The 25,298-nt window shown below is 34.2% G+C and overlaps 3 protein-coding genes across 4 annotated transcripts; 2 read left to right on the forward strand and 1 right to left on the reverse strand.

The window, feature by feature from the left end:
* The first annotated feature begins 200 nt into the window (after positions 1-200).
* On the forward strand, positions 201-2,447 carry RhoGAP5A (Rho GTPase activating protein at 5A). Its single transcript, XM_017609180.1, has 4 exons — positions 201-415; positions 469-1,596; positions 1,678-1,783; positions 1,843-2,447. The coding sequence occupies exons 1-4, from the start codon at positions 349-351 to the stop codon at positions 2,000-2,002; spliced, it is 1,461 nt and encodes a 486-aa protein (XP_017464669.1). The 5' UTR covers positions 201-348; the 3' UTR covers positions 2,003-2,447.
* On the reverse strand, positions 2,328-3,942 carry PpV (Protein phosphatase V). Its single transcript, XM_017609185.1, has 4 exons — positions 3,449-3,942; positions 3,218-3,376; positions 3,002-3,156; positions 2,328-2,932 (listed from the first exon to the last, which is right to left on the reverse strand). The coding sequence occupies exons 1-4, from the start codon at positions 3,740-3,742 to the stop codon at positions 2,629-2,631; spliced, it is 912 nt and encodes a 303-aa protein (XP_017464674.1). The 5' UTR covers positions 3,743-3,942; the 3' UTR covers positions 2,328-2,628.
* An 11,004-nt stretch (positions 3,943-14,946) lies between these two features.
* On the forward strand, positions 14,947-23,761 carry LOC108358054 (leucine-rich repeat-containing protein 58). Of its 2 annotated transcripts, XM_017609184.1 has the most exons (5): positions 14,947-15,067; positions 15,137-15,362; positions 15,400-16,018; positions 22,732-22,948; positions 23,039-23,761. In XM_017609184.1, exons 3-5 carry the CDS (start codon positions 15,531-15,533, stop codon positions 23,399-23,401), a joined length of 1,068 nt encoding a protein of 355 aa, XP_017464673.1. In that variant the 5' UTR covers positions 14,947-15,067; positions 15,137-15,362; positions 15,400-15,530; the 3' UTR covers positions 23,402-23,761. The 2 variants fall into 2 exon arrangements, with proteins under 2 accessions (XP_017464673.1, XP_017464672.1); XM_017609183.1 differs by having other exon boundaries at positions 15,137-16,018.
* The last annotated feature ends 1,537 nt before the right edge of the window (positions 23,762-25,298 follow it).

Here is a 25,298-nt window from a genome sequence, read left to right on the forward strand (position 1 = left end):
TTAAAAATATAATGGTGGACATGTTTTGATGAAGAATTTAATAGCAAATTAAAACCATTCCTTATAACAAAGATAGAGAGTAGGTAATCAGTAAAAAATCGGTAAAAAGAAATAGTTAAAACAATCGTATTTCACCGTAGTTTTGGGTGCAGTTCAATAATTATAATAATTTGCAATCACCCTGTTTTGTTGATGTTACGTTTTCTGCTATTAGTTTGTATCAGCAACTTTATTACGATTTCCAAAATTGCAACTTTCTTCGAAAGTGCAATGAGCAAAAAAATTTGTGGAAAATGATTCATTTTAGCAGTAAAAACTGAGTTTTGACAGCTAAAATAGCTTAGCGCAATGTCGCGACCATCGCTCACATCTGCCGAGCCCAGTTCGCCCGTGCAAAAAGTATGGAAGCCAGAATGTAAGCAATTAAATTACTAGTCCCTGACCACATCTAATACTCTTCTTTGTTAGTGTATAAAATACAATTAGAAGCGCCTACGCCCAAACCCTTCCGCCGTACTCGTCCTTTGCCTTCGAATAATATCAACAATGAACCGCATTGTTATGGCACAGAATATTATGGTGTAATGGGCCATCTTGACGCAGAGCAGCTCTTGTCCAATAAGCCAGATGGCACATATCTACTGCGTCGAAGTCCAAATGCTGTAAACTATTTCACGTTGAGTGTGCGTTTCAATAATCGCACCAAGCATTTCAAGATTTACTACACGCGTGGTAAAGGTCATTATCTACAAGAGCAGTCCAAGCACTACGATACAATTCATGACCTGGTAGCCGATGGATTAGTCAATTTCTATATGCAATTACATGCTGCACCGATTATACTCCAAATCAATCAGCAGACCCGCCATTGTTATCAGCAGAGCCCCTATATGACGCTTAACCGGCGCAAGTTGAGAGCGCTTTCGCATGAGCTGGGCAAATCAATTGTCGCTGCGAAAGTTAATAGTGAAGCAGAACAGAATGCAAACTCTGAGATCAACGGCATCACGACGAGTAAAGCTCCAACGCAGAACAATGAAATATCTACAACAACAAAAGATTCAAATGACACAGCCGACACCATACTGCCGCTCGTTTATGAGAAGGCGCACACTTTCAAGGTGCACAATTTCAAAGGACTTAATTGGTGCGAGTTTTGCGCGAACTTCCTGTGGGGTTTCACCGCACAGGGCATGAAATGTGAGGCATGTGGGTTTATGGCACATTTCAAGTGCGCAGAGCTGGTGCCGTCTAAATGTGTGCCAGATATGAAGCGTATACGCGGCGTATTTGGCACCGATTTGACGACAGTGGTGCAGCTATACCAAAGCAGTATACCATTTGTGGTGCGGCGGTGTGTGGAAGAGGTCGAGGCGCGTGGCATGCTGCAGGAAGGTATTTATCGTGTCTCCGGATTTGCCGATGAAATAGATGCACTCAAGTTGGCTTTAGATCGCGATGGTGAGAAAACTGATATGTCGGAGGCGGCCTATGGCAATGTGAATGTAATAGCAGGCACGTTGAAGCTCTATTTACGCCTGCTGCCCGTGCCGCTTATCACATTCCAAGCGTATCCGAGCTTTATGCAAGCAGCAAGTAAGTAACTACTTAAAACACTATAAAGGACTAGTTTTATAAATATATATATATATATATATATATATATATCTATTTTAGGGAGCCCGAACACTGTCGAGCAGATAAGAAATATGAATGAAGCGGCCAAGCGCTTGCCGCCAGCTCATTATAGTTGCCTGAAATTCACGGCAGAGCATTTAAAGAGGTAGCGTGGGGTTATAGTTTGTAAAACATAAATTTATTTACACTCCTTTTTTATTGCAGAGTTGCTTCTCATTACGCGGCCAACAAAATGAATGAACACAACTTGGCCACGGTATTTGCGCCCACATTAATTGCTACTCCACAGCATATGACAAATTTAACGGAAGAGATTTTCATGCTATCTACGCTAATTGCAAACTGTGCAGATATTTTCATTTAGTCACCGAGTTCTATACACAGAAAAACCTTTGTAGGTCTAATATTAAGGGGAGGCGAATTGAGGGAAAGTGCAACCAGTGGCTCAAAGCAGGCAAAAGCTCAGATTTTAGACAAAAATTAGAAATTGAAATATTTCCTCTGATAATTTACTAATTCGTTTTAAGCAGCAGACACGAGTGTATGCCGTAAACACGAATTTATGATGAGAAATTAAGAAATTAGTTGTCGAATATTTAAAACAAATTTTACACATTCTAAAATTTCATACAACTTTTTTTTTATCTAAAACCAAAGTATTTTTTACGTAGTAATAATAAAAAACCAACTTATGATATGCATTTACAAACAAATGATGCCTTGTAATTAAAAATGGCAATTGTGCTAATCGTTTTGAATATTAAAAAACTATACGGTTCATTTGCACTTGATGGAATATTTTCGCATAAGACATTGGTATTCTCAGAAGCTTTTTACTAAAAATTTATGGTACATCGAGTATATCAAAAGAGTGCAGAAAAGTATGTAGAACATAGCTTAAACATTAAAGGCAGATAATACTCAGCAGTGAGCAATCGTTCATGGGCGGGGTTGACAAACAAAATAATATATGCATACATACATACATATTTACAAAAAATATGGTGTAGTATTTTGTTGTGGTATAACGCGCTCTGTTTCTGGCACTGCATTGAAAATACTAGTTGTTCGATCTTTGGCGGTTTTGAAATTCAAAATAGCAGCCACATTGCCGCAACGATAGCAATAATTTGGCGCCGACCACACCGTCACAAGCTTACTGTCGAACATATATTTAATACCCTCGTTGACGAGCTGATGCGCACGACAAATCAACTCCAAATTGTTGATATTCATAAAGTCTTTGGTAACCAGCTGACCAAAAAGCCAGCCTGCGCCGCGCGGACTCTGGCCCCTAAAATAAATGTGGATTTAACTTTCTCAGGTACCAGCTTGATATAATAGCTGTGCAGCTACTGCTCACCATAGATCCATATCCTCTGGATCCGACCAAACCAAATCACAGAAGGCGCCTTTGTAAGGAATCTCACCATTGCGATCTATTGTGCGTATCTGATCGAGTGTAATAATTTCCGGACTGAGACCACCATGTACACAAAGCACTTCCTCATCGATAATCTGAAATAGAGATGCATGAATTTGAATGTGTTAACTAGTTTAAATACAACAATTAAGTTACCGCAGCAATTGTCAGCAAATCAAATACTTTACAGCAGTACTTCCATGCATTAGCGTTTCCATACTTGGTGAAACACTCATCAAAAAACCCATATACTTTGGTAATTTGTCGGGACTCGTGATTACCACGCAATAGCGTTATGCGGTCAGGATAACGCGCCTGCATTATGTTAAAACAAAAAAGAGAAAATTTAATGGGCTGACTAGCAAAGACCCGTCATAGAGAGCTCACCTTCAGCGTCATTAGACGTGTCAGTGTTTCGAGACTGTAGTAGCCACGGTCGACAAAATCGCCCATGAAGATGTAGTTGGTATCAGGTATTTGACCACCTGTACGAAAGAGTTCTTCCAGATCGTAGAACTGCCCATGTATGTCACCACATACTGTGACAGGCGTGCTAACAGGCTGTATATTGGACTCCTCGAGCAAAATCTCACATACGATATCACAGAGTTTCTTTAAGTCATTCTCTGGCAAGTATTTACACTCCTTTACAGTTTCTATCCACTTGTCGAGATCTGACATTGTAACAACGTATTTTTATTGGTTAAGTGTGTGTCTATTTTGTTGAAAATTCGGCAAAAAACCACTTATTTTCACAAATTATGGGCGATTTTCCGCTGTTACAGTGTAAAATGTTGTTCTTGCTGGGTGGCGCAGTTGACAATCGGAAATGTCAATGCGTTGCAGTTGAGTGTGCTGCTTTTTGAGCGGAATACAATTCACAATAGTGTGGTGTATTAAGTGTGAAACTTTGTTGAGTTTGGTGAATTTAATTTTTTTTTTAGAGAAAACAAACGAATAAATCACGACTTTACTTTGATTTAGGAAGCGCTAGTTAGGGCGAATACATATAAGGTGATAGCGGGAGTACAAAAACAAAAATTTACATGTATTTTGTTTTTGCTTTTGCGATGTGAGTTGTCCAAATCTGTAAGTGTGCACCGCTTTGGATAAATTCGCTTCGGCGCTAGTGTTGTAACACCATCGGCTCCGTATTTTTTTTATTAAAATTAAGTGAAGCAAAATAAAAGAAGACAGATTATGTAAAATCAATTTAACTTAATTCATCCCCGATCTAAAATTGTAAGTATTATGTGTACATACCACATATGTATCTAGAAATACATTGTGGGTGTTCACACTTGAATGATTATCTGGTTATGTGGTTATTTTTTTATTCAGCTTACAGCAATAATATACCCTACAGAATACTAATTTTTAACCGGATACGTGTGAACACTTACATGTATTTCTAGCAAATAAAAATAACAAAACATGGAACATAACCCCGAAAAGTAAAATCGATGTTTGCTCATACATATGTTATGACCAGGCCTGGACCACGCCGACCGCGCAGTACCCTCGGAGTAACGTCATGTGTTCGTATACACGCAGTTGAAGTTAAAAATTAAGCGAAAATTAATAACTTATTCACAATGAATCGGTTAAAATTCAATACGCTAAATTACACTTAACTTTCCTTCGTGTATACGAACACGCGACACTACCCCGAGGCTACAGCGCAGTCGGCGTCGCCTAGGCCCGTTTATGACATTTAAAAACAGGCTATTTATAACTGATAAGAAATTCTAATAATTAAAGGAATTTTACAAAAATTACCAAAATATAATGGACCACTGCGCCAGCGAAAGTGAGACATAAAAGTGTGGTGAATTTCGACCAACCAGTCAATTTAAAAATAACTATCTAAAGAAGTCCAGTAAAAATGGTTATAGTTCGTTTGTAAGGTTATGCCAGGTTGCGCAAAAACACACATGCAAATTTATATATGATATATCTACATAAGCACTTTCCTTACCATACAATTGTACCGATCTTATCATACATATGTATGTATGTACTACTATGTATAATCATTGTTATTTATGTTTGGTTTAGCTTACTGATGATTATGACTTGCAAGAATTAAAAACAAAAATTTTGAAAAACAAACGTACACATGTGCATACATACAAACGCATGCACTTACTACATACATTTGTACCTATCATCAGTGATAAGCACCAAAAATCAAAAAAAAATCTTAACGTTTCGAGTATTGCAGAAGCGATACCTTGAGCAGAGGAGGACTGAATGAAGACAATTGTTACACATACATATGTACAGATGTAGTTATGTATATACATATGTGCTTAATATAACATAATATATACATGCATATATTTGTATTGTATGTACAAAAATTCGACATGCACTTGTGCTGACATATGTATGTATGTATGAGATGGGCGCTGGATATCGGGACCCGCGGTACCCACGGTATTGATTTCAAGTTGGCCGGAATGGGCGGTATCGGGAAGGTCTGTAGAAATTGTGCGGGCGGGACGGGATCAAAATCCGTTCCAGACACTCTCGATAGAACCGCAACCTCCGCAAATTCAGAAAATCTTCCTTAAGAACGATATGTGCAATATGCACTTTTTCATGTTTTATTGAGACGAAAACGTACAGCAAAGCAAAACAAAATAATCAGAAGATGCCTGAACTTTCATTATTTTTCTTTTTTAAATTTTTTACTTAATTTGTAATACATGTGAATTTTTCGTAGTGATAAAGATAAATTTCGGGACCCACGGGACCCGCAGTACAATGCTGAAAAACGTCGGGATGAGTGGGTTCAGGACTTAAATATTGAATTTCGAGATGGGCGGGATGGTATTAAATATTTAGTCACGTGCCCATCTCTAGTATGTATGTATGTATGTACATATGTATTCATGCATTTATAAATACCAATCTCTATACCTATAGTGAATGGCATAATGATAAGGTCACCACATATTGATAAGTTTTGACTTAGTTTTACTTTTAATTATTGTTAATTAATTTTTATAAAAATATAGTTAATTCTATAACAAAAACCATATACCTATGCGTATAAACCCAAGTTTCAATCTTTTTGCAATTTTTTTAAAAATTCATCCTATTTCCACCAAATTTTCACACTCTATTCAGAACTTTTAGAAAACTTTAGTATGCGGTTGTATAGCACATACAATTCTAGTAAATAAAGTGCAAGCAGGAAGTGACTGCACGCTACCGTTGATTTTCGGCACGGGCTAAGGTCTCTTATTTGACCTTTAATTTTTGAAATTCCTTTTCAAAAGTATTCTCAAACTAAAATCTTCTTAAATCTTAAACTGATGAACTAGTTCGAATTTGATTGTTCGAACAAATGGCAACCCCCTAAATAGAGGTCAGGAATAAATCCCTTTCAAACTCATTTCGATTTATACCCACCTTTTAATAATTCATCCAATTTGCGTGGTGGCAACCCTCCTATAGTTCAGCTAAGAAACAAAGCTTTTCAAAGTCATTTCAATTGATACTCAGTTTGTAATAATTGATTTATTTTTGTAAATAATTTGAATCTAATTTTTTAAAAGCTGGCAGCTCTTTTCTAAAAAGTAAAACCTTATTGCACATCTGGCACATCCACAGTCCAAGTAGTTTGACGCCTCATTTTTTGAAAATCGGAACGAACGGTGCGGATTTGATGGCAATTTAATTTTTCAACAGGTGGCAACTCTTTTCGAAAAACTAAAACCAGTTTGCACATCTACAGACCAAGCGCTTCAATTTGACATCTCATTTTTGAAAATCGGGCAAACGGTACAGATCTTTTATTCTGGACGAAAAATCCCTTCGCGTATATAGATTTCCAAAATAAATCAAATTTGGAAAAATTGTGAAGTTTGTATTTTTTTATCGTTGTAAACCATAAACAATTTATTCCGCAAACAACACTCGACCGTCGAAACAATGGTGGTCCACTTCACAAATTTTTACTCAGCTTCTACTGTTATTATTTGTGGAAAATTACGCAACTCAGAAGCAGTTACAAGGACGCATTTTAAAATCTATTAAGGCGATCTCAAATGTTCGAAATTAATCACAAAGTTCCTTGAGAAAGGTTTTGCTACACGTCCACGGCGTATGAGCAACATTCTGTTAAGCATTGCGTATTCATTGTTCCATCTCTTGCTACTTATGTACATATGTACAGTGCCGGCCACTTGAATAGCGCCGTCTTAAAAAAAAAATTACAATTCAATACTAGTGAACCGGCATGGTGTTAAAAGGCCAAAATTTAACTTAACTTTCTAAAAAGGTGACAACCCTATTAAAAAACCAAAGTAAATATTCGAAATGTTTCATCCAAATCCGTCCAGCAGTTTCTGAGTGAAGAGAGTTATTATTAGAGCGGATAAATTTCTTTTACTAAGCGTGTACAGCATAGATCGATTCTACGTGTAACTCTTAGCAAATTTGCCGAAGAAACCAGGAATCTAAAATGAAGTTGGAGTTTGTCATATTGCGAGAAGAGGTTTCTTTTCCTTACAATATTTATTGCTGTGGTGCCGTAAAGAAGTGCTTAAATTTTGTATAAAAACACATGCTATAACGGATGTTTTGGTATGACGAACCCATTTCCGGACTCATGTTTTTCTTAAAGCTTCTGCCAGAGTGCGCAACAGTGAAAATTTTTACATTTTTAAAACAAAAAAAAACGTTGATATATTTTCCTTTTCCTTGAATTTTTTTTCATACAATTAAAATTCAATACAAAATACATACATGCACATGCATGTCAAAAAAGGGACAGCGGAGACACAGCCGCTAAATTTAAACGTAGAATACGTGGTATGGCTAAGAGCACATCCAAGTAAAAAACGAAAGCACACAGTAAGAAAAAAATATCGATAACAAACGTGATAATAATATCGATAGCAAAATCGATAACAAAATCGATAACAACATCGATAACAAAATCGATAAAAATATCGAAAACCAAAATTGACAATATCAATAGCAAAATCGATAGCAAAATCAATAAAAATATCGAAAACAAAATCTATTACAAAATTTATAAAAATATCGATTAAAGTATCGATAACAAAATCGACAAAAAATATCGTTTATTATAGCCATAAGTTCCGAAAATATCGATAGCAAAATCAATAACAATATCGATAACAAAATCGATAAAAAACATCGATAACAAAACCGATAATATATCGATCATGATATCGATAAGTCCCGAGAATTCCGTAAATCTCTAAAATCCTGAAATAGTCCCCAGATTGAGTCTCTCTCAATATCCTTTTCTCTATAATTACCTTTATTTTAATCTTTCTTCCTCTATCTTCATCTTTACTTTTATCGGTATCCTCATCCTCATATTTTTCTTTATATTTATCTTCATTTTTACTTTTATGTTTATCATATTCTTCATCTACATATTCTTCTTCACCTTTGCCTTTTATAAATATTGCGCCACCTGTTATTCAAAAGCCGAAATACCTACACACACATATGTACATACTCTTTCTCTCCTTCTCTCACTTCCAGCGCATGCACGTGTTTGCAAAACGATGACGAAGTGATTTTGTATGGAAAATTATTTATGCTCATATATTTGAATCAAATAAACATACTTAGAAGATATCAACCAATACTTCCCACATACGAAATAGAAGGAAAAATCTTGAATTTTTGATTAAAGAAAAAAAAAGGAAAATCATTCGAGCGGTTTTCGAGCATTTTGGAAATAAAAAAAAATTTGAAAAATTTTTCAACTATTTTTTGCATCAAAATGCTCAATATTTGTTGATTTTATATAAGATTTGTACACGACAATATTTCTATTGCTCCCAAGAACCTATATCCCGAAAATGAAAGTTTAACCTGCAAATCATAAGTTGCTAGAGCACTTTAAAGTCTCAAAATTGACCCCAAAATAAGCGAATATTTACCGTTGTTTCTACGATAGAAACCGAATTGGTTACTTACAAAAATAAATCTGTCGATAGGTTTGGAATTATATCTTTGGAACGTCATACTTCCCTTTGAAATCGCTTCATTAGTTCGCTTGCAATAAGCGTTTTCGCAAAGCTCTAAAAATTACAACTACAACATTTAAGCATAGCCTCCATATCGAAACGTAAGACACATTCTACGTCGAAAAGATGTGTAATTACAGAGATCTCTAGTGTTTGTGAATGTGCTGAGGGAATTCTCCTTACCCAGGCTACAATGGGTTAATCTGGCAATGTGGATCACACAAAGACTCAGAGCCCTTTGTCATACCGTTCCTCGTTCCTTTAAAAACTATTTGGTACTCAATGAAAGAGTGGGTAGTATCTGCGGACATTTAGATTATCAAAGAAATAACTGCGAAGAGCTTTTGCTCTCCGTTAAGCTAATGACAGAGCAATGCATTCTCGTTCAAGCAACTACTACGGTAGAGCCATTCCTGTACGTGTCGAGTAGGCTGCGTGTATACGGACGGCAAGAGCCCATAGGTTAAATGGTAACTCGACACATGGGTTCCTATAGCCATCGTAACATAGAACCATCTGTCGTGCGATCGTCTACTGCAATACGGATAGGATTCTTCACGTATCATCCCAATGAAAAAAACTCACTATAAAACTTATTTTCGTTGAGTGATGGAATCGCAGAAAAAATGAGATCGCGATATCATCAACCAAGTATTTATTATATTTCAACTGCCAATTTCGAATAAATATATTTGCTGTTACCATAGTCCATTGGCAATAATTTAAACTTCCGCCGATAAATGATTTTGCCAAAACATTTTAAGACCACTTGAGTAACGTGTCATAAACATTAATAAGACGTCGTAAAATATGCACAACACAAATCGACTGGGCGATAGAATGGTGAACAAATTTAAAATTTTAATCTGTAAATTACTTATCGGATCGTAATAAATATCTCTGAGGGTAGTTAAATTGAAAAGTTTAATTTAATGCCAATTGACGATAGCATCAGTGAAGGAGAAGGGGCCTCATGAATAAAAACTAAGCAATTGCTTTTCTTAGAATTTCAGACCTTTTACGTAAATTTATCGGAATAAATCGGGCAAGAGGTCTGAGATCTTAAGAAAAAGCAATTGATTAGTTTTTATTCATAAGGACCATTGAGTCTTTAAAAACGGACCCACTTAAAACTGACTTTCTGGAATTTCCATAAATGAGAGTTGTTTGATTAAGGTAAATAATTATAATTAGTTGACTAAAATAGATGGCTGAGCTATTGGAAAATATTTACATTTATGTATGTATGTGTATTTATATACATACATATATATATTTTTACACAAAAGAAATATATTTTGAATTCCACATACATATTATGTACATTGGACTGCATCACCAAAAAAATAGTTGCGAAAAATATTAAGATTTGCGTGAGCTGGACCGATTTGAGAAACCCCCCAAAAATGGAGATTTTTATGAATAAAAATGGTTTGTTAAATGATTTTTTGGAAAAAAAACAAATCCCCTCAGATGACAAAACAGTTTAAGCTTAAAAAATCTATAAAAAAATATTAAAAATTTTTTTTTACGGAGTCCTAGTGAGATTTGTTGTTGCTGTCTTTTAACTTTTTTCAAAGATTTGTTTAAGAAGAACTAGTATAACTAGGCTAAAACTATACCGATATAGACTTGTGAGATATCAGTGGAAAGGTATTCTCGCACCCTTTTATTTCTTTGCAAAAAACTCATTAGCGTCTCTATCAAATACCAAAACATGACGCTCGGTTATTTTACCTTTCTCTTTCATGCCTTGAACGAGCTCACTTGCTCACGCACTCAAGAAATAAAAAGGGTGAGAAAATGCCTTTCCAATGCTACCTCATAAATCTAAATCGGTAAAATTTTGGCTGAGTTATTCAAGTTTTTCTAAACCAATCTTTGAAAGTATTTCAAATCAGCATTAAAAATCTTATTAGTATGGTTCCGTTGAAGGTTTTTTTTTAATATTTTTTTATGAAAATTTTTTAAGCTTAAGCTGTTTTGTCATCTGAGGTGATGTTTTTCAAAAAATACTTAAAAAAAACTATTTCTATTAAAAAAAAACTAGATTTTTGAATTGGTCAGGCACACGTAAAACTTAATATTTTTCCGAAATATTTTGGTGCAAACATTCAAATGTATTAGGTTTTACAATCCCAATGAAAAACCATTACCGATTTTCTTTTGTATGGAGAGTGATGCAGTCTAATGTACATAAATACTCGGTAGTAAATCTAGATTAGTTTATAGTATGGGGGATTAATTTTAGGCATATACTTATGTACATATGTACAAGTATTAGGCAGGTCCAAATTTTTTCCAGCGTGATGAAAAGTACGGTTGCGGACCCGTTAGGTGGCGCTGAAGTCGAGTTATTTAGAAAATCCGTATTTATTGTACTATCTGGTTGAAATTCATAAAGCGTTTTCATTTCATGAGAAGCATTGCTTCTACAAGCAATGACCCAAATAGGTGGCGCTGCAGTCGAAATATTTCGAAACCCCGTATGTCTGGTCTGCTTTGGGTCTATGCTTATGTTATACGCATCTACTTCTCAGATGGCGAAATGAAGGAAGGACGTATATCTTTACAGGGCTCCGGGGCACACCTGTATCAGGGGCAGTAAGGATGCCGATGCCTCTGCGCGTGCCCTGTCCTTAGCAGACTGTAAATTAGCTTTCTAGGAATATGCCTAATGTGGAAGCTGCCGCCAAAATAGAATAGAATAGGAACAAAGTGTTCCAGTTTGCCAAGAGGACTGCGATGATCTTCAACATTAGTCCTGATACCAAGTGGTTAGCTGTTTAATGTGGTCATAGTTTATCTCGTAACGCTGAGGACCTTAATGGTTTCTGCGTAGCCACGCCCATATATACATATGTATGTAGTATTGTGGTATTGAACAAGCTTAACTTTTTTAGTAATCGTTGTTATATTTCTTTTTTTTCTAAGATGGAAACCTCATTCTAGAGTATTTTCTTAAATATCTTTCAACGCTTTTAGTTCTAATGTAGAAATTTTAATAATCTGTTGGGCCTCTAAATAGTTTTTAGGTTGCAAATAGCTGGCAACCCTGTTTTAATTTATTATTTTTTTTTTAACACAAATCCAAAAAAAATATCGAGTTAGCAGAGACATTCCAAAAAGTTGAGTTTCCTCTCTATTTTTGGACCACACTAATGTACATATGTATGTATGTATATAACGACTATTTGTCGCCTACCAAACTAAATTTTATAGGAATACTAACTATTATCAGTAAAAGACGCAAATACGTAAGTACATATGTATGTACCTTCATACATACGAGTATTAGGTATACATACATACATATGTACATACATACTTAGTTGATAAGTGGAATGTGAGTGTATTAGGTAATTAGAAAAACAAAGTAATAAACCGCGATAGCGATTATTTTTAATTGATGTATTTTGGGTAAAAAAAAAACACTTTTAACCCCCCTTATCTCCAGACAGCACCCGAAAGTACCCCCCATTAAGCGCCTACGCACGTTCGCCTTGGATTGGTACGACAAGAATTTCTATTCTACAAGGACTTTTTAGCTGCTACTTTTCGAAATTTCTTTTCGGAAGTAGGATAAGAAATGCGTATGAAGGTTGTCGCGGCTATTGGTTTCAATTACGGATTATAAAGTTTCAAATTTTTCATAATATATGCAAGAATTTTTATTCTAATATTTTTTCGCCCATTTTGTATAAAAAAATGGTTCATTCAAATTCAAATTCCGCAAATTTTCGACTTTTTAATTAGATTTTTTAGAATTTTTTTTCGAGTATGCAGTTTTGCAGCCCATTAAATTCTACATAGTAAAAAAATACAAGTTCGGAGTTAGAGTTGATATTTTTTTTTTTTGAAGGGGTTTTGCATTTTCTCCATATAAAGTATTTTCGAAAAAAAAAAATTTTTTTATGGAAGAGACTGCGGGAAAAAAAAAAAATCAAAAAACAACGGGATTTCCTAGCTACTTAAAACTTGTACTTTATTATAATAAAATTGATTGGGCTACAAATCTGCATACTCAGAAAATATCTAAAACATCTGATACAAAAGTTGAAAACTTGCATGAAAATTTGCTGAATTTTTGCGGGTTTTGCACAAAGTTTAGGAATTATATGTTTTTTGTTGTAGAATGAACCATATTTTTTATACAAAATTGGCGGAAAAATATTAGAATAAAAATTGTTGCAAATATTGTGAAAAATTTGCTGTGCCAATACTTTGTTCCGGCAGTGTACATCGACAGTGGTGTCAACTGCGTTCCGATTACGACTACAGCTTTTTCAGCCGAGTACCTTTAAAATCGTTGGAACTAATTATGTAAATTAATTGAACAAACAAGTATTTACATACTTCTTTCATTAGTAAAACGCGGCAACCGGTGGCCACAATCCTGCTTGCAAATTCTTGCTGGCACGAATTCCCCTCCAAATGAAATGCCAAAATTGTGCTCTCTTCTTGCTAGTTTTACAAGTTTTTTGTCCAAACGAACATGCATATCTGCGTTCATATGGAATGGTAGCTTATGTCGAAAGGCTGGCTGTAGTATAATGCAGCATTCGCAGCATACGATGATTGCGAATGACTCACTAGCGCTCACTAGATTTGGCAAATAAACGTGAAAGAAATAGTTCCGATAGTAGCAAGTCAATAATGTTATTAGGTCTCATCGAAAAATTCCTTGTCGTTTAAAGAATAAAGGGAAATCCGCATTATACTAAAGCCAACTTCCCGACTTAAGCTACTATTCTGATTTTCAATATGAAATAATGATAGCCCTTTTTTATTTATGACTAAAAAAATCGATTGGTTTTTCCAACCACTTCTCATTTAATACGTCTATAAGAAGATCCCTTATCATATTTACAGTGTTTAAGTAATGAAATAAATTACATATGCACGTATGTATGTATGTATGTACATATATGCTTATATATAAGCACATACATATATGTGGATAAATACAGATGTACATATTTTGCAATCGCAGCTCTGTAGAGAAACGAACTAGTTCAGCACTGTATAGAACTACTGCTTTTTGTGAGAATACTGGGCAAGTGCGAAGTTTTGAATGTGAAATGCATAGAATATATATCGATATACATGTTCATAGACAATGTTAATTATTAATTAATACATATAATTTATTTGGTCATCGAAAGAGTAATCGATATATTATTGCCAAAAATAAATATAAAAAAAAAAAATTCAAAATAGATTTTTGTCCAAGAAACCATAGGTCTAAAATGAATTTCGAGCCAGCGATTTGGTAATACTGTTTATCGACATATTGTATGAAAAATGACATGTGTGACAGCATGCGATTTCATTTTCATACAGTGTTTAATACGTAAAATAAAAAAATAAATAAAAAAAAAAAAAATTCAAAATAGATTTTTGTCCAAGAAACCATAGGTCTAAAATGAATTTCGAGCCAGCGATTTGGTAATACTGTTTATCGACATATTGTATGAAAAATGACATGTGTGACAGCATGCGATTTCATTTTCATACAGTGTTTAATACGTAAAATAAAAAAATAAATAAATAAAAATAAAAAAAATTTTCAACGCTGAACATTTTCGGCTATTTAAAAATTTAAACTGCATTATGAGAAAGTCAAATTTCGTGGATTTTCGCAACAATATTGTCGGTTTTCTGAAAAAAAGCGTTGAAATCCAAAAAAAAAAAGTTCGGAAGCGCCCTCTGGCGGCTCTCAAAAGAAAAAATTAATTTTAAATTAATTCTAAAGGGACTACTTAAAGCCAAATTTGGAACAAGTTCACTTTTGAGACTCATCCAAAATTACAACCACGTGGCTGCTAATCTTCTCAGCACTCAAGTGAATGAAATCATCCGACGATCTGTTCAGAACTCGCATTCGAGTTGATTTCGTCGGAGTGATTGCATGAGGCCCGAGTACAGCGGCTGTCGCTACCATTTAGTAGTAGTTGAGTGCTGGATTTGCTTTAGTCAAGTGGTGCGGAAGCATGCTGAGCGCAAGATTGAATTGAGAAGTACTAATTTTTTATGTTTTTTTGCTTTCTAGCAACGTACGCCGCGTTCAGCTGGCAATCTCTTAGCACTTAGTTGCGCTCCACTTACGCTCCACAAGCCAACGCGCCCACTACTCAGTTGGTTAAATGAGCAAACAGCACTTGCAATAAATACTTGTGCCGCAGCTTTTAATCACAGTCACTGGAGAACTACTTATGCACACGTGCGCGGCATTTGTGAATTTATTAAGTTCAAGCGCAATTTGCTTAAATTAAAATATTGCTGATTACTTTGTATTACTGGCAGAAAAACAAAATTGCGAAACTATAATACTTTCTGCAAAAAAAAATAATAATATAGAAAACTAATCCACTCAAAAATACAAATCAAGAAATAAAAACTAAAAACATTTCAAAACTAATTTCATCAAAATTAAACGCCAAAGAATGGAAGTCTACACATCGGACAGCAGCGACACGGACTCGCGTGAGCAAAAAACACTCGATTACGGACGAATGAACCTCACCGAAATCACGCTGGACGACGATTTGCACGCAAAAAAGACGCTCAAAACACACAAGGACTTCGAAACGTTGCTGCTCAATCACAATCGGCTGCAACAGCTGCCGCCTTCCTTGATAAAATTCATCAATCTGAAAGTTTTGGATCTGAGCTCCAATTCTTTAACCCAGCTGCCGGAGGCTATTTGCAATTTGCAATTAGTCACATTGATCGCCAAAAATAATCAGCTCACAAATAAATCGCTACCCAAATCGTTTGTGATGCGCAATTCAGCCTTGAAGGAACTTAATTTGAGCGGCAATCAGCTGACGCACTTTCCCGAACAGGTGGTGGAGTTGAGACAGCTGCGCTACTTCTATGCGGGCGCGAATAAGATTACAGCAATTTCGAAGGATATATGGAAAATGCAAAGGTGAGTGGTAGGGATAGAGAGAGAAGAGAGGTATAGTGGAAGAGGCAGTGTGAGTGAGTGTGAGAGTAAACAATTTGTTTTGATTTTTTTTGTTAATGTTTGGTTTAAGAACTCACCACAGTTAAGTCAGCCAGCACAGCTAAGGGCATCTACTTTTTTGTTAGGTGCAAGTTTACATAAATGTGGTAATAAGCTGTGATTTATACGAACTATTGAGGTTAAGACTGAACTTCTACACCTAGTTTTGTGCTACATGTTTAAACTCTGTTTGAAATGGAGGAACCTGTAAGAGAGTTTTTCGATGCACGATTATGAGGTTTACATGGTTACGAGGCATTTACGCGTTTAGATGAATTGCCCTTATTATTTCTTTAACATTCTTAATTTTTGTTGAATTAAGAGTCTCGGAGACAAAATAAAATATATTTGAATAAATAAAATACGAACTTTTTACGGCCTTTTTTCTGCGTAATGAGCCCGAAATTTTTCTTCGGCCTACAAACAATATTTTTTATTACTAAAGCAAATGTTTTTTTTTAAAGACCGTTAAAACTCTGCAAATAAAAAAATAAGTATCTTTTCCAAGCACTTTGAACCTTTTGGCTTTACATAAGCTTAAAAACGTAAACATCAATTGGCATACATATAAACATATCGATAAAGCGCTGTCTGTATGTAGAAACAACTATGTACACACTTTTGTCCTATCGGCGATGACGGATATTTGTGAGTTGAATGCCGTCACTGACCCTTTCGGGCGAAGATTATCAGCACAAAAGCAAGTAAATATATACATGTATGCATGTATGTATGTATATTAGACAGTACCACCTTACAAGCAATCCAAAAGCAAGTTCACTGTACACCCCTGAGTTCCATGTATTTTCTGCAAGACATTTTTTTTTTTTTTGCTGAACCTAGGGGTAACCTTTTTATATTTTTCGATAACACCTGTTCAGTCGGTTTCAAATTTTTTCAAATAGTTCCACTGGAATAATTGAAATACTTATTTAGCAAAAGTTTATTGCTTTTTGGTGAGTTTTAATTTACTACTATTAGGGTGTTAGGTTAGCGTGATAACAATTGAGATGTGTTGTGTACGTACTATAATGGCGTGCATTGTGGTCAATGAACGTTGGAATAAAAAAAATTCTCCTTTCGACAAAAACATCAAGAAACAGTTTACATGAACACTGTCATCCGTGAGCACCGTTTAAGTTGAACCCTTTTTTTCAGCATTGACTATTCCTTAACGTGATAAAATTAGAAGTTTGACTCTCTGAGTTTGGGTACTCCCCTTACATTAAATAAAAAAATGGTTTGGTTTACAAAGTTTTGTTTTTTATATTTTTGTGTCACCGAACTAAGTTTTTCTCTTTCGCGGTGTGATTATGGCAAACAACTCCATTGTGTTTAATTAGTTCACGTTATCGCGTGTGCACTGTATCATACTTTAAAATTTGATTGTAAATGTCGCAGATATGACGAAAAATGTAAAAAGGCGACTCCTACGTTCGCAAATTGTCTCGAAAAAGTACAATAGATTTGAAATTGTACGCCAATCTTTTTTTCTGGTACGGTCTAATGTGCATATACATATTTATAAACATCAACAAGTATTTTTATATATGTAGATTTCCATATAATTGTGTGTAAATACAATGTGTAAAGATCTATTAAAAGCTGATAATCTATAACATTTGTGCTGTGGGTTTACAAAAATTATTGAAAAGCATGAAACAACAGAATAAAATAAAAAAAGGGAACAAGTAAAAAATTAAACACACAAAAATTAGGAAATAAAAACTGAAATAAATTCAAATAAAAAAAAATAAATAAAATGAATTAAGTAATATAAAATAAAAAAATATATTGAAAAGTTGTTGTTTCAAAAATAAGTTCAAAAAAGTAAAAAATAAAATGGAGTTTGGTAAATTGCTTAATGAATTTCAAATTAAAAAAAAGCGCAAATTAACGAAAAAATAAAGAAATTAATAAAAAAATAGAAGAAAACTTTCTTAAATTTGATAAAAAAAAAACTTAGTGCTTTCAAATTTAAAAACACAAAAAGCAAAAGTAACGAAAAAATGTTAGGTAAAATGAGTGCATTTAAAACGAAAAAATGTCAAGCGTTTCAATAACTGCTCATGAGTGAAAATTCCATAAATGATTAAAAAAAATAATAGCAAATTATTTTGCAAACATTGCAAAAATGCACCTAAAGTGCTGAACTCCTCGACATGCTCTGATTCGCAATTAGTCTGCTTCTTAGTGCGCGCTGCGCTGTAGCTTTGTGTGAATGAATGTAGATTAAGCTGATTTAATAGGTTTATTACTTTATTTTTCTTTCAAATACACTACTCTCCCGACAGACAACGGTCATATTGATTCCAATTAAAAAATATAAATTGAAATAAAATCAATATTTGCGAAATTCTTTGTTGATAATCAGGCAGCGAACAGCAGCCAGCAGTAGCTATCAGCTAACAGCTTAAAATTCTATGAACAATGATAACCTGTTTGTTTATTGTCTGTGTACGAAAAGTCAATAGCGGGCAACTTAGTTACAAACCTACATATGTACATACATATACTTAAATCAGTTTAATTAAACCGCACTTATGTATGTATGCGTAGGTAGTCAATAAATTAGAACAACAGCTGGCGTCATTAATTTAACTTTAAAATGCAAAATACTAAAATGCAACAACATAATAAATAAAATATCTATAAATAACAATAAAAAAACACAGTAAAATATGCAAATTTCCCCCACTCAAAATGATGCAAAATCGTTAATTTAATACTCGCTTATCTGCTGCCAAGCAAAACGACTCGCTTTTTTTCAACACAATTTACAGCATTTCGATTTCAACAATATTTCAAGTTCGTGTCAAGGGTTTGAACCTTGAGCACTACTTATTTGCTTACTTAAATTTTTCTTGTTTTGAAATAATTATGTTAATATTTATGTATAAGCATTTGTCTATACAAGCCTCTTTTTCCTTAAAAAAAGATTTTGCCACTGCTGTTGCCATGCGTTTAAATAATTAAAATTTTTAATTGAATGCCTTTTCTTATCAGCATTTTTTAATGCAATAGTCGCGAACGATGTGAAGTACGGATAAAACGAATAATCAATATTTTTGCTCAAAAACAATCTCTCAAAATGTACATATGTATGTACGTATGTAAATACGTAGTTATGTATGTTAGGGCGGGTCTATTTGTATGGAAGATTTTTTCAACTATGCGCGTATAGCACAGAAGCATTCTACGTCTACGTGGGTCTAAAATCAAAGTGACAAACTACGCGAGTTAGAAAGGCAAAAATCATGGGAGACACGTAGGAAGACGCCCAAAAACTTGAAAGATCTGGTAAACGCTGTTCCGGGACCGAACTCGTTCTTACAGCTGAGCGAAGAAGAGGTGAAGATAAAAAAAAAAACCCAACGGACGAAGATAAGAATAAGCAGCACACAGCGATTCCGATGTTCTCAAGTGCAGACGGCTAGCTATGATGCTATACGAGGGATGAGTCGAACCTGGAGTTGGTTCTAGGAAGTTATCATCGATGAACTGGTCTAAGCGCGAGAATAAACGCTGGCCTTTTCTAGAGTGTACTTTCGTCGACGATGGGCCACCTCTGGAAACCTTCGCAGAAAACGTTTCGACATCTTAGACGAAATGTAGGAAAAGTTTAGAAAACATTTTGAAAATAAGTTCAAAAAATTTTTGAACCACTCTAATGCATAGATATCGTACGGACACATGTGATTATCTTAAAATCGGAAACATCTATCATTATGACAGCTAAAAGAATAAGCCCCCCATATAAACATATCGCTAGCTTAGAGTAAAAAGTTGCTAACTACACATTTTGTGAAAACTGCTGCGGCTGACTACCACTCCGGTGCCTGGTCAAAATATGATTATAATTTTTAAGCAAGAAAATTTAAAAATGCATCGTTTCCAAAAAGATTAAGGCACATATTATATTTTCTTCCGTTTCAATTCAATAAACGACAAATTTACTCAGTACTACAAATGAGGTACCGAAAATTCGGTAGACCAAAGTATTACAAAATCCTTTAATTAACATCGAATTCCTCTCATTCGTATTGAGTTTAGCTGTGTATCAAGTATTGCAAAATAATTAAAGAAAATTGCTATAAGCAGTTCTTTTCCCACCTGTAGAAAAATAGACTTAGCAACTTTCCACTCTAAGATGGAGAGATGTGAACTATTTATTTAGCTCTTTTTATTAGTGCGTTGGCACTCAAAGATAGACTTTGCCTGGCGATAAGACCACAGCTGAGTAATCATAAATTAAACTATGTATGTACATACATTTTACAATAATAAGATCATAAATATGTACATACATATACTATGTATATGCATATATACATATAACTCTATTAACTAAACGACGACAGATGCTTTAGACATTTGAATGTATTAGGGCACGTTTCTAGGGTCAAATTTGGCGTTAAAAGACAAATATAAAAATTTGCACAACTGTGCGTATACGTAACGTCGAAGGCGGATGAAGCTTTGTTATTCATACATAGAACATACTAACATAGTACCGCATAATCTTCGAAAATATTCTTTATCGTGTGAGCGGTTGTTAAACTTATTATTTTATTGCGCAAAAGCACTTCAGAAGACTTTTCAATAATGCCCGCCTGAGCGAGAAAGTAGGCAGTTAAAAGCAATGCATTTCCCCACAGATTCGCTTGGTTAAAACACTTGAAGGATGTTTACAGAAAAGGATTTTAACTAAAATTTAATGCACAGCAGAACTGCGTACTCGAAACTGAGTAATTGATGGAAATCTCTTGAAGTTTTTGTGAACTTTGTACAGCCTTGGAAACTTTTATCTACACTGAGGGAAATAAAACTAGTAAAATCAAATAAAAAACGTATTTAAATGAAATGAAAACGTATTCAAAAGTATACACATTATTTAACTCAAATACGCCCATATTAAAGTAAGGCGTTAGTTTTGCACTTCACGGATGATTTTTCATTAAGATAAAAAAAAAAAAATTGGCGTGTTGCTTGCATTGGGATTTGAACCCTGAGCATCTGGAATCGGCTACAGCCAGACATGTAAATGTGCTTTCAAATGTTGAGTTTGAATCAACAAATAAACATGTGCAATATATGTTTGTATGTGTTCACACAATTCTCTCTCTCTGCTTTAACTCTGAGCATGATGCGTAGTAATGCAAATTATTTGATTTTATTAAGCGTTATTTTCACCTATTTTTTTAAAGAAAATTAATAAACAAACATAAGTTCCAAACAATCGGGCCTGAGCTGAATTAGGTCATCGTCAGTAAAAGTGACGATACAGCCATCGTAAGCCATTTTACTGATGCGCTGACGATCGTCGACGATGACGACATTCATCATAGGGCCTAATATCATTTTGAATTTGGTCATTATTTTGCACACAACTTTACATTTTTAGGAACATCTAATTTTGAGAAAATTTTTTCTTTTCTTCTTTAAAATTATTAAACAAAAAAAATAAATTAGATTTTTTTTCTTTGTTTTATTTTTAATTATTTGGTACTCAGTTTTTTACAAAAGAATTTGTTTGCCCATCTTTAGAGAAAAACATTTTCAGACTTATCATGAGTTTCATTTTCCCAGAGCCGGTTCACTTTTCACTTTTGATTTCCATGGTTTTACTATGGGCGAATGACAAATTTTCGGGTGAATTTTTCTTTCTGGCGAAACTCAGGATAAGGCAGATTTTAAATTAGAATGTCATTTTGATATTTTCCCTCCCTTCAAGCTTTCAAATAACAAGAATTTTGTATTTTTTTTTAGAAAAATTTTCAATACCTAGACTTCTGTTTCGTTTCTTCTGCACCGCTTTTTTTGCTTCAATTTATTCACTTTGAAATTGGTATATTTTAATTGCCACTTTAGCTGTGTGTATTTTTTTTTTATTGTGTTAAAATTATTTTGGGAATAATTTAATTATTTCTCAGAGCAATAAGCTTTACATTTAAAAAAAAAAAACTTTTTTCAAATGTATTTTATTAAATCCAAAATTTTTTAATTTAATTTTTTCTAATTTCTTTTGCAAACGAAAGTTATTTTCTTTTTCTACCGACTTTCGGTTTTTCATTATCACATAGAAAAATAAAAAAAACTGGAGAGCTAAACTTTTCTTAAATTTGTTGAAAAATTAAAATTCTTTTAATCTTTACAATAAATTTTGAAATTTTTTTTCGTCTCTAGCAGTCGAATTAATATTAAATAAATTGTTCCTTGAATTTTTTTTTAATATTTTTTAATCTAGTGATTTTTTTATAATTTGTAAGATATTTTTTTAGCGATATTTGTAAGAAATCAGAGTACTTTTTTAATTTTACCCAAGCAGTTTTTCTAACTTGCTTTTTATGATTCAACGTCTTCGCGTTTAAAAGGTATTCAGTAATGTATTTTTTTTAATTGGAAATATTTTTAATACTCCGTTTTTTATTTTTTAATTACATATAAAGTTAGCATCCCTCTTTAATAATTATTTGGAATAGTTAAGGTTGTTTTTATTATACATACAATTTTTGATTTGACCCTCCATTTTTTAAGCGCATTGCAGTTTTCTAACTCCTGCAAATAACTTCAAGTATTCTTTATCTTGTTTGATATTCGAAATAATAATTTTTACACGTTTTTTCCAATTCCAGCTTACAAGTACTCTCGCTAGGCGGCAATCTCATCAGTGATGTACCGGAAGCAGTGGGTTCCCTCAGCCAATTGCAGGCGCTCGTACTCTGTGATAATTTAATCGAGAAAATACCGACCAGCATTGCTCACTTGGAAAATCTGAAATCGCTGTTGTTGCACAAGAATCGGCTAAGACATTTACCCAAGGATATAATTGCTTTGAAAAATTTAACAGAGGTGAGCTCTGAAAGCTTTCCAAATAATTTCACATAATTTTACTCATACAAATACTCTCTTTGCGCTCTCTCTCCCCCGATCTCATAACAGCTGAGCTTGCGTGACAATCCGCTGGTGGTGCGCTTCGTACAGGACATCGCGATGAAGCCGCCCACGCTGATGGAATTCGCCGCACGCGTTGTAAAAGGAACCGGCATTGCCTATGGTCCGGGCATTGTGCCACGCACCGTCAACGATTACCTGCAAAGCGCCAATTGTTGCGTGAACCCCAAATGCAAGGGTGTCTTCTTCGACAATCGCGTTGAGCACATCAAATTCGTAGACTTCTGCGGCAAGTATCGTGTACCGCTGCTGCAATATCTCTGCTCCTCGAAGTGCATCGAACCGGAGCCGGAACGTCCACAGTCGAGCGGCGCGAGTGGCTATATGATGCGCAAGGTGCTGCTGGGTTGATGGGAGCAAGACTAGAAGCGGATCGCTTGCTGTTGATGGGGTTTAGATAAAATATACGCAATGGTCTAAATTGTCTCTGAGGTTATTAAAATGTTGTGCAAAAAAAAAAGAGAAAATAGTTGAAACAACTAGAAATTTGTTGCCATTTCGTGTGGACCTTTTTTTATTGGTTTTTTTTTTTTTTTTTTTTGCAAATATTTTTCGCCATGAGATTCGCAGTACTGTGAAAAATACGTAAATGTATAATGCTGAGCATTCTTATACATACATTTATACCAAAAAATAAGGATATTTGAAAATTTTTGTATTTATAAGAGATTATAAATAAAATTTGCATTGATTGCATAGAACTGAACAATATTTTCGGGAGCATTAATTGACAGGATTTAATAAAAAAAAATAATGAAGCATCAGGCTGAATCGCTTGAAGGGGCAGAAATAATAATTAAGGCTAAGCACATAGTGGAGCGGTGAGCGAAAACATCGCGCGAAGCATCGAAAGAGCAACGATTTGCTGAAACCATAACAACCATAATAATTTTAAATTTCGCGATTAAATTTTCTCATTTTATTCAAAATGTATTTATTTAAAAGAAAAAAAATTAAGACCTCATATATATATGAACATATTTATGGCCTTATTCATAAAAAATAAAATAGGTTTAAGGAGCTTCATAAATTTATGTTTTCATATATTTTTCAATTTATAAACCTGCCATTAATATTTAATGAAATGAAAAATGGAAAATAATTTGAAGAATTAATGCTACAATACTTTTTCATACATCTTAAAATTGGCCCCATGCTCTTTTACGCTATCTATGCTTTACTACTCACTATGTGCGCTCTCGAATTGATACATTCGCGCTTGCAATCGTCGCTTTGCTCGCCACTCCACTATGTTTTTAGCCTAAGGAAAAGCTAATACTAGGCTGTGTTTACACTTACTGACTAAGTACCAGGTTGACCGAGCTTTGCTCGAAGTGCATATATATTTTAAAGTTTTCAAGGTTTGGATATCAAATCCTGGTCTATCCAAATAGCTTTAAAAAAATATTTTGGAAATAAATAAAAAAAAAAATTGGATTTCAATATCTATTAAGTAAGCAAATTCCTCACTTGAAAATTTAGATGGCAACCCTATTTAAAAATACGCTGGAATTAATAGTACAAATCTTGAGCGTATATTCACTGTGTGCACATTAAAAAAAAATCCTGATTTAAACTAACAAAATAAAAATTTGTATTACATAGACGCGTGGTAACTCTGATCGAAAATATTTTCAGGCCAAAGTTCTCAACAATACCTTACATTTGATATCCATATTGCGAAGTTTAAGATAAATGGTGTAGAGTCGAAAATAAGTGGCAACCTTACACTATTATCCTAAGGGATAACACTTTGTATATACATATGTAGGGAAAGCATTGTTTATGAACCTTCTCTTGGTACCCATGAATAGTAATATTTGACCTTTTTTTTCTAAACAAAAGATTAAATAAATATGCGATTCAAAATAGGTGGTAATCCTATTAAAAATATTTTCAAATTCGATATTTTTAAAATACCTTCCATTTGATTGGGGCAGCCAGAAGATAGATTCATCTCAAACGTAAAAATGGGCGGTTCTCAGCCACGTCTTTACGTTTCATTTTCAAGTGGATATAACCAGCCTTAATGCGATTAAGGAACGACCTTTTAAGTTTTCTGTTACTTTGCCCCAAAGTAAAGATATATTTGGTGCTAAGATTTTTGGTAAGTGTATGGCGGACCTCCTATAATTTGTGGTGTGTATGTGGTGTGACCGCCATAGCGCATAGAATAAAGATCCAATGGTTAAGATAAGTAGTCCCCATTGTATGAATGGAGTAAAAGAACTCAATGTAGCTTAAAAAG

The sequence above is a fragment of the Rhagoletis zephyria genome, unplaced genomic scaffold (genome assembly GCF_001687245.7).
Source record: "Rhagoletis zephyria isolate East Lansing unplaced genomic scaffold, Rhagoletis_zephyria_1.1 Rzeph_scaffold_00198, whole genome shotgun sequence".
NCBI classification, from domain to species: Eukaryota; Metazoa; Arthropoda; class Insecta; order Diptera; family Tephritidae; genus Rhagoletis; species Rhagoletis zephyria.

Excerpts from the sequence above, each read along its gene's own strand:
- PpV (XM_017609185.1), bottom strand. The coding sequence starts at position 3,742 with ATGTCAGATCTCGACAAGTGGATAGAAACTGTAAAGGAGTGTAAATAC. Across the intron at positions 3,377-3,448 it reads CACGTCTAATGACGCTGAAG|GCGCGTTATCCTGACCGCAT; the intron begins GTGAGCTCTCTA and ends AACATAATGCAG. Across the intron at positions 2,933-3,001 it reads CCAGAGGATATGGATCTATG|GGGCCAGAGTCCGCGCGGCG; the intron begins GTGAGCAGTAGC and ends CATTTATTTTAG.
- LOC108358054 (XM_017609183.1), top strand. The coding sequence starts at position 15,531 with ATGGAAGTCTACACATCGGACAGCAGCGACACGGACTCGCGTGAGCAA. Across the intron at positions 16,019-22,731 it reads GATATATGGAAAATGCAAAG|CTTACAAGTACTCTCGCTAG; the intron begins GTGAGTGGTAGG and ends TTCCAATTCCAG. Across the intron at positions 22,949-23,038 it reads CTTTGAAAAATTTAACAGAG|CTGAGCTTGCGTGACAATCC; the intron begins GTGAGCTCTGAA and ends ATCTCATAACAG.
- RhoGAP5A (XM_017609180.1), top strand. The coding sequence starts at position 349 with ATGTCGCGACCATCGCTCACATCTGCCGAGCCCAGTTCGCCCGTGCAA. Across the intron at positions 416-468 it reads AAAAGTATGGAAGCCAGAAT|TGTATAAAATACAATTAGAA; the intron begins GTAAGCAATTAA and ends CTTCTTTGTTAG. Across the intron at positions 1,597-1,677 it reads GAGCTTTATGCAAGCAGCAA|GGAGCCCGAACACTGTCGAG; the intron begins GTAAGTAACTAC and ends TATCTATTTTAG.